General features: G+C 49.5%; 1 protein-coding gene across 2 annotated transcripts in view; it reads left to right on the top strand.

Moving 5' to 3' along the window:
• HDAC7 (histone deacetylase 7) overlaps positions 1-12,077 on the top strand; it is a 91,543-nt gene that overhangs the window by 8,686 nt on the left and 70,780 nt on the right. The window contains exon 2 of one of the 2 annotated variants that reach the window (XM_055696467.1): positions 8,407-8,493. The exons of the other annotated variant lie outside the window; for it this stretch is intronic. Within the exon in view, the coding sequence (XP_055552442.1) occupies positions 8,407-8,493 (87 nt within the window). The remainder of the gene's footprint in view (positions 1-8,406; positions 8,494-12,077) is intronic. 2 annotated transcript variants of the gene reach the window in all.

Genomic DNA, 12,077 nt, shown 5'->3' with positions numbered 1-12,077 from the left:
TCCCCTGCAGGGAGGGAATTTGTGATGGGAAGAAGAGCAGCTGTAGGAACAAAGCAGGAAGAGAAATGGCAGGAGAAGGGGGAACAGAGCATCTCACAGCCCCCAAGGCAAAGGTTGGGAGGGATTAATCCTGCAAATGCCCATGCACAGAGAGAGAAGATGGTTGGAGGTTTTAGCCAGTGTTGCGCAAGAGCAGCTGGCTGGGCCCCTTTGGCTGCAGGGGGATGAAATGCTGAGAAGACGCACAGAGGGATTGGAGCTGGAGGAGGAGGAGAGGGCAGGATGGTCTCTGCTACAGCCACTGCACCAGGCTCCAGTCCCCAAGCAGCTTTGCCACAGTTTGTGCTCAGGGCCATCCAAGGAAAACATTGCCCTAGCTGCTCTCATGTGGCCCCAGCCCTCTGTGAGTATGCCCCCCACTGTCTCAGCCTCCTCTCCGACCTCGTTCCTTGAGAGCTCTTCATTCCCCAGGCCCCTTCCGATCATTGCACATCAGTGACATCATTGCTGGTTACCATGGAAAAGCCAGGTTGTCCAAAACATGACCCCTTGGCCTCATCCCATGTGTGTCAGGAAATGAAGGTTTTATAGTACATCTCTGCAATGGAGCAGGAACTGCAGCCTAGGGACAGGCGCACAGCCCACCCTTGTCATGGGCTGCCTGGCATGTGACTCCCCGGTAGTGTCTCCAATGGGGAAATGGGGACCTCTTTCTTGGGGTTGCAAGGCTGATTTATGCCTCCTAAGTTATTTCTGGGCTGCTGAGCTTTATGCTTTGGTCTGAAATGCCCTGGAGGAGAGAGAACCTGAAGCATTTAAGCTGGGGCCCCGAGGAGAAGGCCGAGCATCTGCACGAGGATCTGGGCAGAGGCAGAAAATAGGAGAAAACGGTTCATAGGGGCTCCTGGCCATGTGGAGCAGTCGGAGGTGACCAAACGTGAGCTGCAGGCTTGCACTGCCTTTGGGGCAGCTGTGATTTACAGGGAGAAGAGCAAAGGTGTTTGGGCATGTTGGCCACAGAAGTTTTCCTAAAGCCAGAAAAAGCTAATCCAGAATCAATGATTACCAAAGACCTTGCAGACAGTGTGAGGCCTTCAGAAAGGAAACATCAGGTGTCATCCCATGGAAAGGGTGGGACGCAGCTGTAAAAGGCAGCCTTTGTTTAGGCAGGAATTGCAACCAGACTCTCTCCTCTCTCCTGCAATGTTTGGGAGTAGAGGTGTTTCCCTGAGAGAGGGCTGGAAACCTTATTCCTGACTTCTCCAAAACCAAGCAAGGGAAAGCATGAGGTGTCCTGCCCTGACCACAAAGCCAGGGTGGTTCCTCTCCCTCCATGCAGAAGGAGCATAAAAAGCTCCTGTGAACACCTGAAGCAGCTGATGGCTTTGCCAACCAGCCCTGGCTTCAACTTCCCTTCCAAATTAACAGCAGGGCCAGCCTTCACATCATCACCCAGGCTCGGGTGTGCGTCACCTTGTGTGTAACGGCTCTGCAGCAGCTTGGGCTTTGACACAGTTTGTCTTGCCCCTGCCCTTCCTGCTTTGGCTGGGAAATGAAAATGCTGCTTCTCTTGCTGTTTCCAGACAGAGGGGCTGAGCATCTCTGGGCGGACAACCTGTAATATCAGGGTCTGAGACCCGAAGAGCGTTGAGGTCTTGCCATTTCACCTTGCTGCATCCTACAGCCACTGTGCATGCTTGCGTTAGTCCTGGTTGTTGTGTTTGATGTGTGCCCCTGTACACTGCAGCACTGAGCGTGAGGGAAGTAAGTAAGAAGAAAGTGACTCTCAAATTGCAGCATGGCCTGAATCTGGTTTCCACCTTGTAGTGCAACCTCATCTCAAACCTGGAGGTTTTTTTCCATCTCTCTTGCCCCTCTGCTATGTTGCCGTCTCGAACCAGCCCCTCAGAAAACAACACTGCTGAGCAGGTTATACCGTACCCTTGTTTGAGGGAGGTGCTAGAAAATAAAAAGTTGGAGCCTTTCAGTTTTGCATACCCCATCTGGGGGCACGGTGCCGCCACTGAGCATGGAAAGTGCCTGTGTGACTTGTTTTAGTCTCACTTTGCCTGTTAACTTGCCAATGCCACAGTCAAATTACCCCAGTAAACAACAGCACGAGTCAGCTCAGACTCAGAAGTGGGGCTGGCAGTGACGCAGTCCCAAACCAATGGTGCCGGCTGACCTGCTGTGCCGTGCTGCTGGCTACCCCCACTTGCAGTGGGTGTTTTGGGGTTAAAAATAGACTCCAGATTTCAGTTAGTAAATTTGGAGGCAGGGAGTGGAGAGCTGTTTATCAGTGCCAGGGTTTCCCCTCAGACACTGAAATGAGTCAGATAAGAGATGGGCACAACTGTGCACATGGCCGTGCATGGGCCATTCTGGGGAACTTTTTCTATTTGCTGAGGTGCCTTAGAAGCTGCATCCCTGTGGATGCTCGGTATGACTCATGTTCCTACCAGATTTAGATACTTTACAGTATCCTGCCCTCAGCCCCTCTTGAAAACATTGCTCTCTGCCATTAACCATCATGCCTCAGCCGTGAAAGAGTTCTTTTCTAAGCTGGCTCAGTTCTGGCTCATATTCTTAGCTCACAAAGAGGGGGAGCACGGGAGGAGTGAGCAATAAGGATGGCAGTGGAGCATGGGTATCCTGAGCGGATCCTCGTGGCTGCAAGTCTCTGGCTGCCACTGGCATCCCAGCCGCCTGGGATGCAACTGTGCCTCACAGGGCCAGCCAGGCGTCTCCCCAACTTTTCGACCATGTCCATACAATTTGCTTCTGATGTGCAGGTCACAAAACTTAAGCTCCGTAATCCCTAGATTTTAGAGAAGCGCAAGTATTTTGCTGTCCCTGAGGGTTTTGCTCCCCAGGCAATTGGGGTCCTGTGCGCAGGAGGGTTTGCAGGTAGCAAAGATCATGGTCTGGAAATGCTGGAGGGGTCTCAGGTTCTTTCAGCTGAACAAGCACTGGTAAAATCTGGTTGTATGAACAAAACCGCTGTTGCAAATTTTTCCTGGGCTCCCAAGCATAAGGGGGAGGAAAGTAGGGATAAACCGCTAATGGAATAAACAGAGGCTTGCATCTGATCTTATATTGGTAACATTTGGGACCTTTATAGCAGCTGTAAAGGGAGGATAGCTGCTTTGTCCCAGGGAGCTGCACAGTGTCACAGCTGTTTGCTGAAAGGGAAATCCAGTGAGACCCATGTTTCCAGCCCACGTGCTGGGGGCCTGCTAGTGGGGTGGGCTGACTGGTGCCGCTGGGAATGAAGCACTTTTGGAACCTCTGTTGATGTGCACCATCCAGTGACGCTGTCTTTACATCCCTTGCCTTTCTGCCATCTCTTGACAGTCATCAAGGCACTGACCCATGTTTTCACGGGGTTACAGGCTCATCTTGGTCACACTGACCCTGTGTTTCCCTCTGTCTGGTGCCAGCTTTCCTGAGGGTGATGGAGGCTTGCCTGCAGCCTCTGCCATGGTGCTGAGAAACATGGGCCATGCATTTGAGTCACCCCAGGCTGGTTATTGTGTCCACAGGCCAGCAGAGTGCTGCTGCTTTTAGCAAAAGACCAAATCACCTGGTTGCAGGGTTTCTGAGGTTGGTGTGATGTAGTGTCTCATGGGGAGAGAGAGAGGACTGAAACCACCACCCCCTCCAGCTGCAGCTTTCCTCTCGTGTGCCCCCACATCTCCCAAGTACCATCCCAGACACCCAGAGCCTCCCGGCACCTTCCAGACCCTGATGCCTTGGTGTCCCTGACGCCATGCATTCGCACGCAAAGAGTTTCCAATGCTCCAGAGCCCTTTTCCCACGGTGACGATATTTTCAAAACCAGCAGCTGGGGCCTCAAAATTACCAAAACCCTCATTTTCACAGGGGGTGGCACAGGCAATACACAGCCTCCAAATAAACCTTGATGTGAGGGAGGTGCAGAGCCAAACCCCAGCGCAGGCAGCATCCCAAACCCCCAAGCCTCACAGCAGCCAGGTGAATCAGCTTGGCCAGTGGTAGGCTGCAAGGCCAGGTCCTGTGAGATAATCAGGGGCACTTTTTCATGGCTAATACTTCGCTTGCCTGTGCAGCAGTGGCTTCCTGTTTGACTCACACCTGACAGCCCCGCTGCATAAGCCAGGGCCTCTTGCGATTGCAAGCAATTGAATGGGGCTGTTTACAATTAGAGAACATGGGATTCCCAGAAAGAGGCTCAGACCGGACATCCTGAAGCGAAATACCCAAGGCGTCACTGGCTAAAAATAACTGTAGCAGAACAGTCACCAAACTAACAGCACGTTAATACTAGCCCTGGAGCCAAGCTCTCATGTATCTCATGGCATGGGGGGAGCAGCGGGTAGAAGGGCACTGTAATCACCACTTTCCCTGCCCCCATGGGGGTTTTCTGGCATAACATGGTGCTACAAAGGCTGGTGGCTGTCACTTGCAGTGATTTCTCTTTGTTTCTGGTTTTTTTTTAGTGCAAGGGGAAAGTAAAGCAAGAGTTAAAATATAAATAAAACAAGTCTCAGCCAGAAATGGCTGGTGGAAATCAATTTAGTCTACTGATGGGCTTGGGGAAAGCTATGGATGATGGGAACTGAAGCAGGAACATCCTCTGCAAGGATGGAGACTTTGCTGGCCAGCTCTGGACCTGGAGCTGGTGTCCAGCAGCTGGGTGGGTATGTGTCATCACAGCCAGCTCTGGGGGATGCTGAACAGCCTCGAGGAGCAGCATGGGCTGCTGCTTCTCATGCAGTTCTGTACTGGGAACATGTGTCTCACTGGGACCCCCTGCTCAGACTCACAGGGGTTTTTACAGCAAACGCTCACAACAGCTGGGGGGGACCAGCCCTGTGGCACCACTCAGCTCTCCGTGGATGGTGGAGCAGTAGCAGCTGCGGGGTGCTCTCAGTAATGCTGCTGTGTGTATCTGAGCAGGGTCCTGCTGTGGTTTCCAACTTGCATGCCCAGGGTAAGCAAGTGCCCAGCCTGAGAGCCTTTTGCAGACAACCTTCAGAACAGCACCAACAAAGTCACTGGCAGGAACAGATTTCACATGAAAAAGAGTCTACAGTACTCATTAATCACTTACGAAATTTTCCAGGACCTGAGTCAGAGCTAGGGAAGGGGAAGGTGCTAAAATCCCTGATCCTTAGGGCTGAGAAAATGGGGACGCCATCCATGGTGGTGGGATTAACCTCACCTTGAGCCGAGCCGTGCATTGCAATAGCCCTAGCATGAAGCAGGGAGCTGCTGGCTTTGCGCCTCCTCCCTGATGCTCACTGGAAGGGACAGTAAGATGGATCAGAGCAAAAGGGCACAGAAAGGATCATAAAGACTAACCCAACAACCCTGTAGTCCAACAAACCTCTTACAGAGATTTCAGAAGATAGGAGCTCCTGCTAAAAGGCGCTTACGCAATAAGTTGCTATGAGAGGAAGTTTCCCTTTAACACCAGGCAGTTAGTGGTTGATTTATGTCTTGCAGCTTTAGATTTTATAAGTTGCAGGGGTATTGCATAACAAGATAATTTGACCCTATATTTCTTAAAAACTTTTTCTGTTGGGGAACGTACTCTTTTATCCACCTCTCGCATGCCTGATACCTTAATGATATAAAGGGAAAGAAAATTATATATCTTACTCGTGAGAGTGTTGGATTTGGGTCTTTCTGAACTTTACCCAGGGGGCTGGCCACTTTTTGTTGCTAGTTGTACCCCTCCAAAAATAACAGAGGCTCATAGTCTCTTCATGTACCAAGATATAGTTGGTGACTTTTGCCCTGAAGTAATAAATACCACAGTGGACAATACTTCAGAAGTGGGGATGTGGGGAGTGGACTGCTCTGGACAATTTTGCACCAGGTTACTTAGTTCATGTATATGCTGGCCCTGGAGTTAACGGCCCTGGGAACCACTTCCAGTCCCATGGTCCTTCCTAGGTAAGAGCTTATTGGAAGTCAATTCATTTCATGGCAGGGGAGAGAGACAAGTCTTCTGCCTCATGGAAACTTCACTTGGGCTCTCTCCTAATTTTAACCCAAAATAAAAGTTATTTAGACTAAAAGTACACATTAGCGATTTGTGAACAGAAGGACAATTACAGGGAGAAAACTAATTTCCACCAGCGTGGTGGGGAAAAGGCACTGCTACATTGTCTGAGCTGTGGTGTCCTTCCCAGCAGAAGAACTGGTCCAGGTTCTCTGCCTCCAGTTATTTTAAATGATGATAGTTTGTGAACTCGCCTTCTTTTTCTTAGCCCCCTTCTTGGAGTCCTGCCGCGGGCTGTCTTGCTGCTACAGCAGCAGCAATACCTCCAGGCCTTCCCATCAACAGTCGCCCATGTAAAAAGCTTCATTTGCTCAGTGGAGGATCAGGCTGCTCCATCTGCTTTCGACCAGCACAAAAGCAGAGCCGTGGCCTGGCAGGGATGACTGCAGAAACAGCCAGCTTACAATAAATACTGCACTGGAGGGACAGGCTGCCACGCACAGGGAGGACGGTATTGGTGCTCTGAGATGCCAAACAGAGAGCTGGGGCAATTCCTGCTTTTGTTATAGACTCCCCCGGTGCCCTTGAGCAAGCCCCTTTTGCTTGACTATTGGCTTGCCCTACTTGCAGAATTGGGGGGACAGCATGTCCTTTCTCTTTTCATCTTCTTAACTGGGACCGGCCCTTCGTTTGTGTGGGTGTCTGCTGCCATTTGGAAATCTGAGCTTTCGGTTGTAAATTCTCTAAGGGAGGGATTTTTCCGTTTCTGGGTGAGTGTGGGTGGCTCCGAAGCTGCTCCAATTTTAGTCTCCCCACACCACCCAGATATGAAACTGGGCATCTTGCTGCATCTGCTCCAGGGATATTCATTGTCCGGGAATCCCCAGGTGACCCATTATGCCAGTGGGAGCATTCACGGAAACAGGCCATTTTCTGCGACGGCTCAAAGTGTTTGCAAAAGGTTGGTAGAGTCCCAAGAGCTTCTGGCAGCTTCATTTTATTTTGAAACTGGTTGGCCCCCAGCTGGGTGTGAGAGTAAAATGAAAGGATGCAAGATAAACCCACTTGTGCGAGAGTCAGCCGCTGCCCGAGGCAGCACAGCATCAGAGGTTGTCATTCTGAAACCAAGCATAGAAACTGCATTGAGAAGAAAGCTGTAGAGCAGGGCTCAGGCTCCTCACCACATACAGTGCAGACCACACTAAAGAGCTGCTCTGCCTGGGGACTGTCACATGCAGTGGGGCAAAAAAGAGACGGAAACCTAAGGGGCAGCAGGCAGCTCTGACTGGGCAGATGAGCACTGACAGCAAAGGTACTCTCATCATCTCTGGGCTACTCTCGTCCAACCCATCTTTTGTGTTTAAATGTGTCTTTGGGCTTTCTTTATCCTCTGCGCTTTGCTAAACACCTGTCATGTTGCTGTGAATGCCAGCATTGCTGCATGGGTGGTTTTAGGCATCCCCTGGCCTGAGCTGCTCAGGAGGATGAGGAGATGCAGGGGTGGAGGGGACTGAATGGTGAGGTACAGAGAAGAAGATCCCATCAGTTGTTAAAGCTTGCGTTTGTATCTTGTTTACTGCCAAGTGAGCTGCCGGCCTGCTCAAGAGCCTGGGTAGCATTTATCAGGAAACACAGTTGGTATGTGCTGTGTTCATAGCTCCAGCACATTGTGACCCAGACCATACCCTGCCCAAGAGCAGGCAGGGAGTCAGGGATTTTTAGTCTGGTAGACCCATTTTTGTTTGGTGCCTGCTGCGTTATTCCTGACTGCTCTTGCCTGGATAGCCCTAGGTCAGCATCTCCATCCCCTCACCTGGTACAGCTTCTTGTGTTTTAAGTAGCTGAGAGATGCTGTGATGCATGGGCCATAGTAAAGGGCTTAACACAGAAGATCTTTTGGTGGACATCAGCCAGGAAGGGAATGGCTGACAGGGTAGGTAGCTCTTGCTCATGTTCACCATCCGTTGCTCACCATATAGTACATGACAATTCTAGAATCATTTAAGTTGGGAAAGACCTTTGAGATCATCAAATCCAGCTGTTTACCATCTCCTAGCAGGTGGGGATAGCGCCCGTTTTTCGGGTGAGAAAAGCATTGCCTTAGGTGTAACGTGGTAGAAAGCAGCACTGGCTCTTGCAGTTGTCTTACACCAGAGTTGCTGTCCACTTCCAGGCTAGATGCTCAGTTAGTTACAGGTTTTCACCTTCAAAGCATGAAGTTCTCATTGCTGCTTCTCAAGACACTCCTGTGTGCGCTGCGTTGTGGACACTGTCTTGCCATATGACCCACAGCATGGATGCTTTATTGAACATGGGCGACCCTGAGACTCTGGCTCTGTGGTGCTAAACAATGACCATACACAATTAGCTGCAGCAGTTGCTTGCATTAAATTAACAACTGTTTCTCCATACACCAGTATTCTCCTTGCAGAGCCCTGGCCTGGACCAAGTGACTGGAGCCAGGACATGGGGAGCATCTCTCCACTTTCTTCACCCCAAGACAGGTATTACAGCTCTATTCTCTTGCCACCCCCTAGTATTTCCTTACTCTCCTTCTGTAAACAGTTTAAGAAATTGCATCAGGATAGAAACATGCAGGTCATGACACCACAGTTAGGAGGGAAGCCGAGATAGAAGAACTTGAGTTTTATCCTACCTCAAAAGTGCTGGAACTGGTGTTATGCTCCCACACCCCAGCCTGGGAATTTCCAACTAAAATCAACTGGCTTTGTTTCTGGGCTGTAGAGAAAGCTGAGCACATGTGCAGGGTGCCCTAGATGTTTCAGAAACAGGGACACAAACTGGAAGAGCTAGCACTTTTAAAGTATCAGGACCCTTAAAGCTAGATCTCATGATCTCTAGGCATCCAACATGACTTCTGGATGGCTGACCTTTGCAGTACAACAGCTCTGTTTCAAGCACCTTGTCTCCTGGCTTGGTGGGGTGGGGACACACAGCACTACAGAAAATTGACCCCTACACATGATGGGATGTGTTGAGAAGTGGAAAGAAATTGGAGGAACTTTGTAGACCTCATGCAGCAGGAAAGCTTTCAATCCCAGGGTTTCTACAATTACTTCCAGGCCAAGAAAGCAGCTTCAGGGCTGTTCTTTACAGCTGGAGACACCACCTGATCATGGTCAACAATTGGTGCAAATTAGAGTCAGTTACAGTTGCTTAGCAAGGAGCAGGAGAAAGTTGCAGCAGACCCTCTCTTTCACCCACTCTTTCCTCTGTTGCTTTCCTCTTGTATTGAAGCTTCATCAGTTATGAGCTCTGGTTTGGGATTGCCTTTGTTCCCTATCTGCGACACTGAGGCCAAATGATTCTTTGCAGGAGAGAGGGAAGGAACTCAGTGAGGAAAGCAGCTAGAGATGTTTGCAAGGCAAGTGCCAAAGTTCTGCAAGCTGCTGAGGATGCTCCAGGGTAATTGAAGACTTCAAGGAGCGCTGCAGGGGACAAAATAAGCAAAAGACAGCTGCTTAAAAATCTTTCTGTGTTAGAGGTCATAAGCTTTTTTTTAAGGCTGTACTTGAGTTCTCAGATGCTGGTGCAAGCCCTTGGATAACAATGCAGTCCTAGAAAGACTGAAACTTGAAGAATACTCTTTTCAGGTAACAAAATAAAGAGGCTCTCATGCAGCATTTATAACTGTTTTGATTGTGCTGCATCCAACAGGCAATTTTGGAGGACTTATGAACTGTAGTTCATGGCCAGCCCATAACGGGGACCAAAGGTGAGAACTTGTGGGAAGAAATCTTGGGCAGGTGTCTTGATTCAAGCCATAAAATTCTGAGTGGGAACAAGAAGGACCATGCTGGGTCTTGGGCTTTGGTGAGGAACTGAGGCAGTGTCACTGAGCGACTGGTCTGTGACAGCCCAAGATGAGAAAAATGAGGAAAAAAGTAAAAACTCCAGAGATGGGACTGTGATGCAAATAGGTTGTTGATAAGAAGCAGCCAGGAAGGCTTCACACAGCAGGAGAGAGGGCAGGCACCCGTGGCAGAGCTGCTTCCTCACAGGGAGGAAAACTGCAAATACCATCAACTAATGACAATGAGTGAAAAAAGAGAATTTACCTATTCTGCATGCTGAAGAAGGTCAATTAGCGGATCTATTGAAGGCACAGCCATGCACAGTGGCTAGGTTGTGGTACTCAACGTTATTAAAACCACTTTATTTAATAGAAGTAAAGTCAAGAAGCCTGGCGGTTAAAGCTTAGATGGCACAGATGGGTTCATTCTTACCATGGGTGTTTGTGAGCTCTTTATCAAAAACCTGAAGGATCCCTACTGGTAGGATGAAAAGGGTAAAAAGCCTCTTTTACTGTTTCTTGATGGGCTGATATCCTATGTGTCAGAGAATGCCCTTCTAGGGCTGAAGCATGAGCTTAGAGCTTGAGCTGACATTGGGCAAAGAAAACATGGAAAGATACAGATTTGACAAATAAAATCTCCTTTGGCAGCAATTTCAGAACTTTATGCCCAGACCATGTTCACCTGGTCTTTCTCAGTGTTTTCTGGGAAATAAGGATATGATGGTTTTAGATAAATTTGTCTTGGTGTTTAGAAAAAGCCCCAATGGCGAACCCAGCTCCTCACCCTGCAATGGCAGGCAGAACCAAACCCTGTAGCAATGGCAGAGAATGAGCCACATGTCTGGGTTTTTTTTTTTGTTTGTTTGGCTGGGGTTTTTGTTTGTTTTTTTTAAACCAAAACAGGATGATTTCCAGCCGATTACTTTGAATCTGAAGGATGAGTAATCACACGGTCATGGGGATGATGAGGTTACAGTTATTAAAAGAAAGCCTTAAAACTTGTCAAGCATCGTGTTCAAAGCTCACATGAGGGCAGGACCCATGAAACGGGGACCTTTTCATGGGCTGAAACGTTGCTCAGTGAAACCTCAGACTAGATAGCTTCATTGTATAAGCATTGGGTTTTAAAAGTAGCTCTATTGGAAATGTTCATATCCATTGTGGATATGAACAACTGCAGTGGAGAAGGTCAGGAGAGAAAATCCAGGGTGTGTTTTGGAAATGGGAGCCTGCATGGGAAGGATTTTCTGCTCCTTGTTTTTGGGATAGCTCTATAGGAGAGGAAAAGAAACCTTCACTTCTCCAAGAGGAGGTGGAGTGGAAACAGACCCTGAGTCAAAGCTGAAGAGGCTACAAAGTGGTCAGGGTGTGGGCAGCAGCAGTGGGAAGAGTGAGTAGGCAACCCAGGAGCTGCTGCCAAGGTGAGTAACTCCGAGCTGGGCTGACACCTTACTGTTTTGTCCCGTAAAGGAGGGTGGCCCTTGAAGAGGCTGGTGTGAATGATGAGGAGCTTTTTGGTGGGATCCAGCTGTTGTCTGTCCCAAGAAAAATTCATAGGCATCTGGCTGTGATGCTTCTCCCACAGCCTCCTCCCTCCAACTTTATTTTACCTCCCTTGTAAGATAAAAACCCGTCAGCATTATTAGCTCCATTTCAAAGATGCCATCAACCACAACCAAAGCAATGGCTTGGCCAGCAAGGTGTTAAAGTCTGTCCTGGAAACTCTCTGAGAGGAAGGGAGCTGGCCAGAGGCAGGTTTGGGTCCCTGCCATCTGCTGCAGAGCAGCCTTGGCCATCTCTTGGCCACCCTCCCTGCCACCACCCTGGCTGGGGGACATTTGTGTCTTGGGTTGTCCCCTCACTCTCTTGGGATTTCTGTGACCTGTGGTATGAGCAGTGCTAGGATGCTCATCTATACATCCCAGCTTGCTCTCCTTGGCTCTGGTAACATCTGCCTCCATCCTATGCCATCACAAGGGGGTTTTACTGGCACCTTCAGAGCACTTTGTGTCGTTGCACCCAGAAATCCTTCCTGTTCCTACCATGGCTGGCCCATGTCCCAGCTCCAGGAGGAAACCCAAGCCATAAGGGATGTCCCCACACTCACAGGTTTTCCCTTTGCACTCACTTTCTACCAGTGCTGGAAGCAGCTTTGAGCAATGTCACAGCAGAGAATGTCTCCTTCAGGACAGCAGTGACATGGACTTGTCCTGGAAGAAGGGAGGGCTGAGCAGAGGAGGCAGCCTGGAGCAGGCTATGAGCTGGCTGGGG

Source organism: Falco cherrug, chromosome 19 (genome assembly GCF_023634085.1).
Source record: "Falco cherrug isolate bFalChe1 chromosome 19, bFalChe1.pri, whole genome shotgun sequence".
In the NCBI taxonomy this organism is placed as follows: domain Eukaryota; kingdom Metazoa; phylum Chordata; class Aves; order Falconiformes; family Falconidae; genus Falco; species Falco cherrug.
The sequence above is the reverse complement of the archived record's forward strand: the minus strand, read 5'-3'. Positions and strand labels throughout refer to the sequence as shown.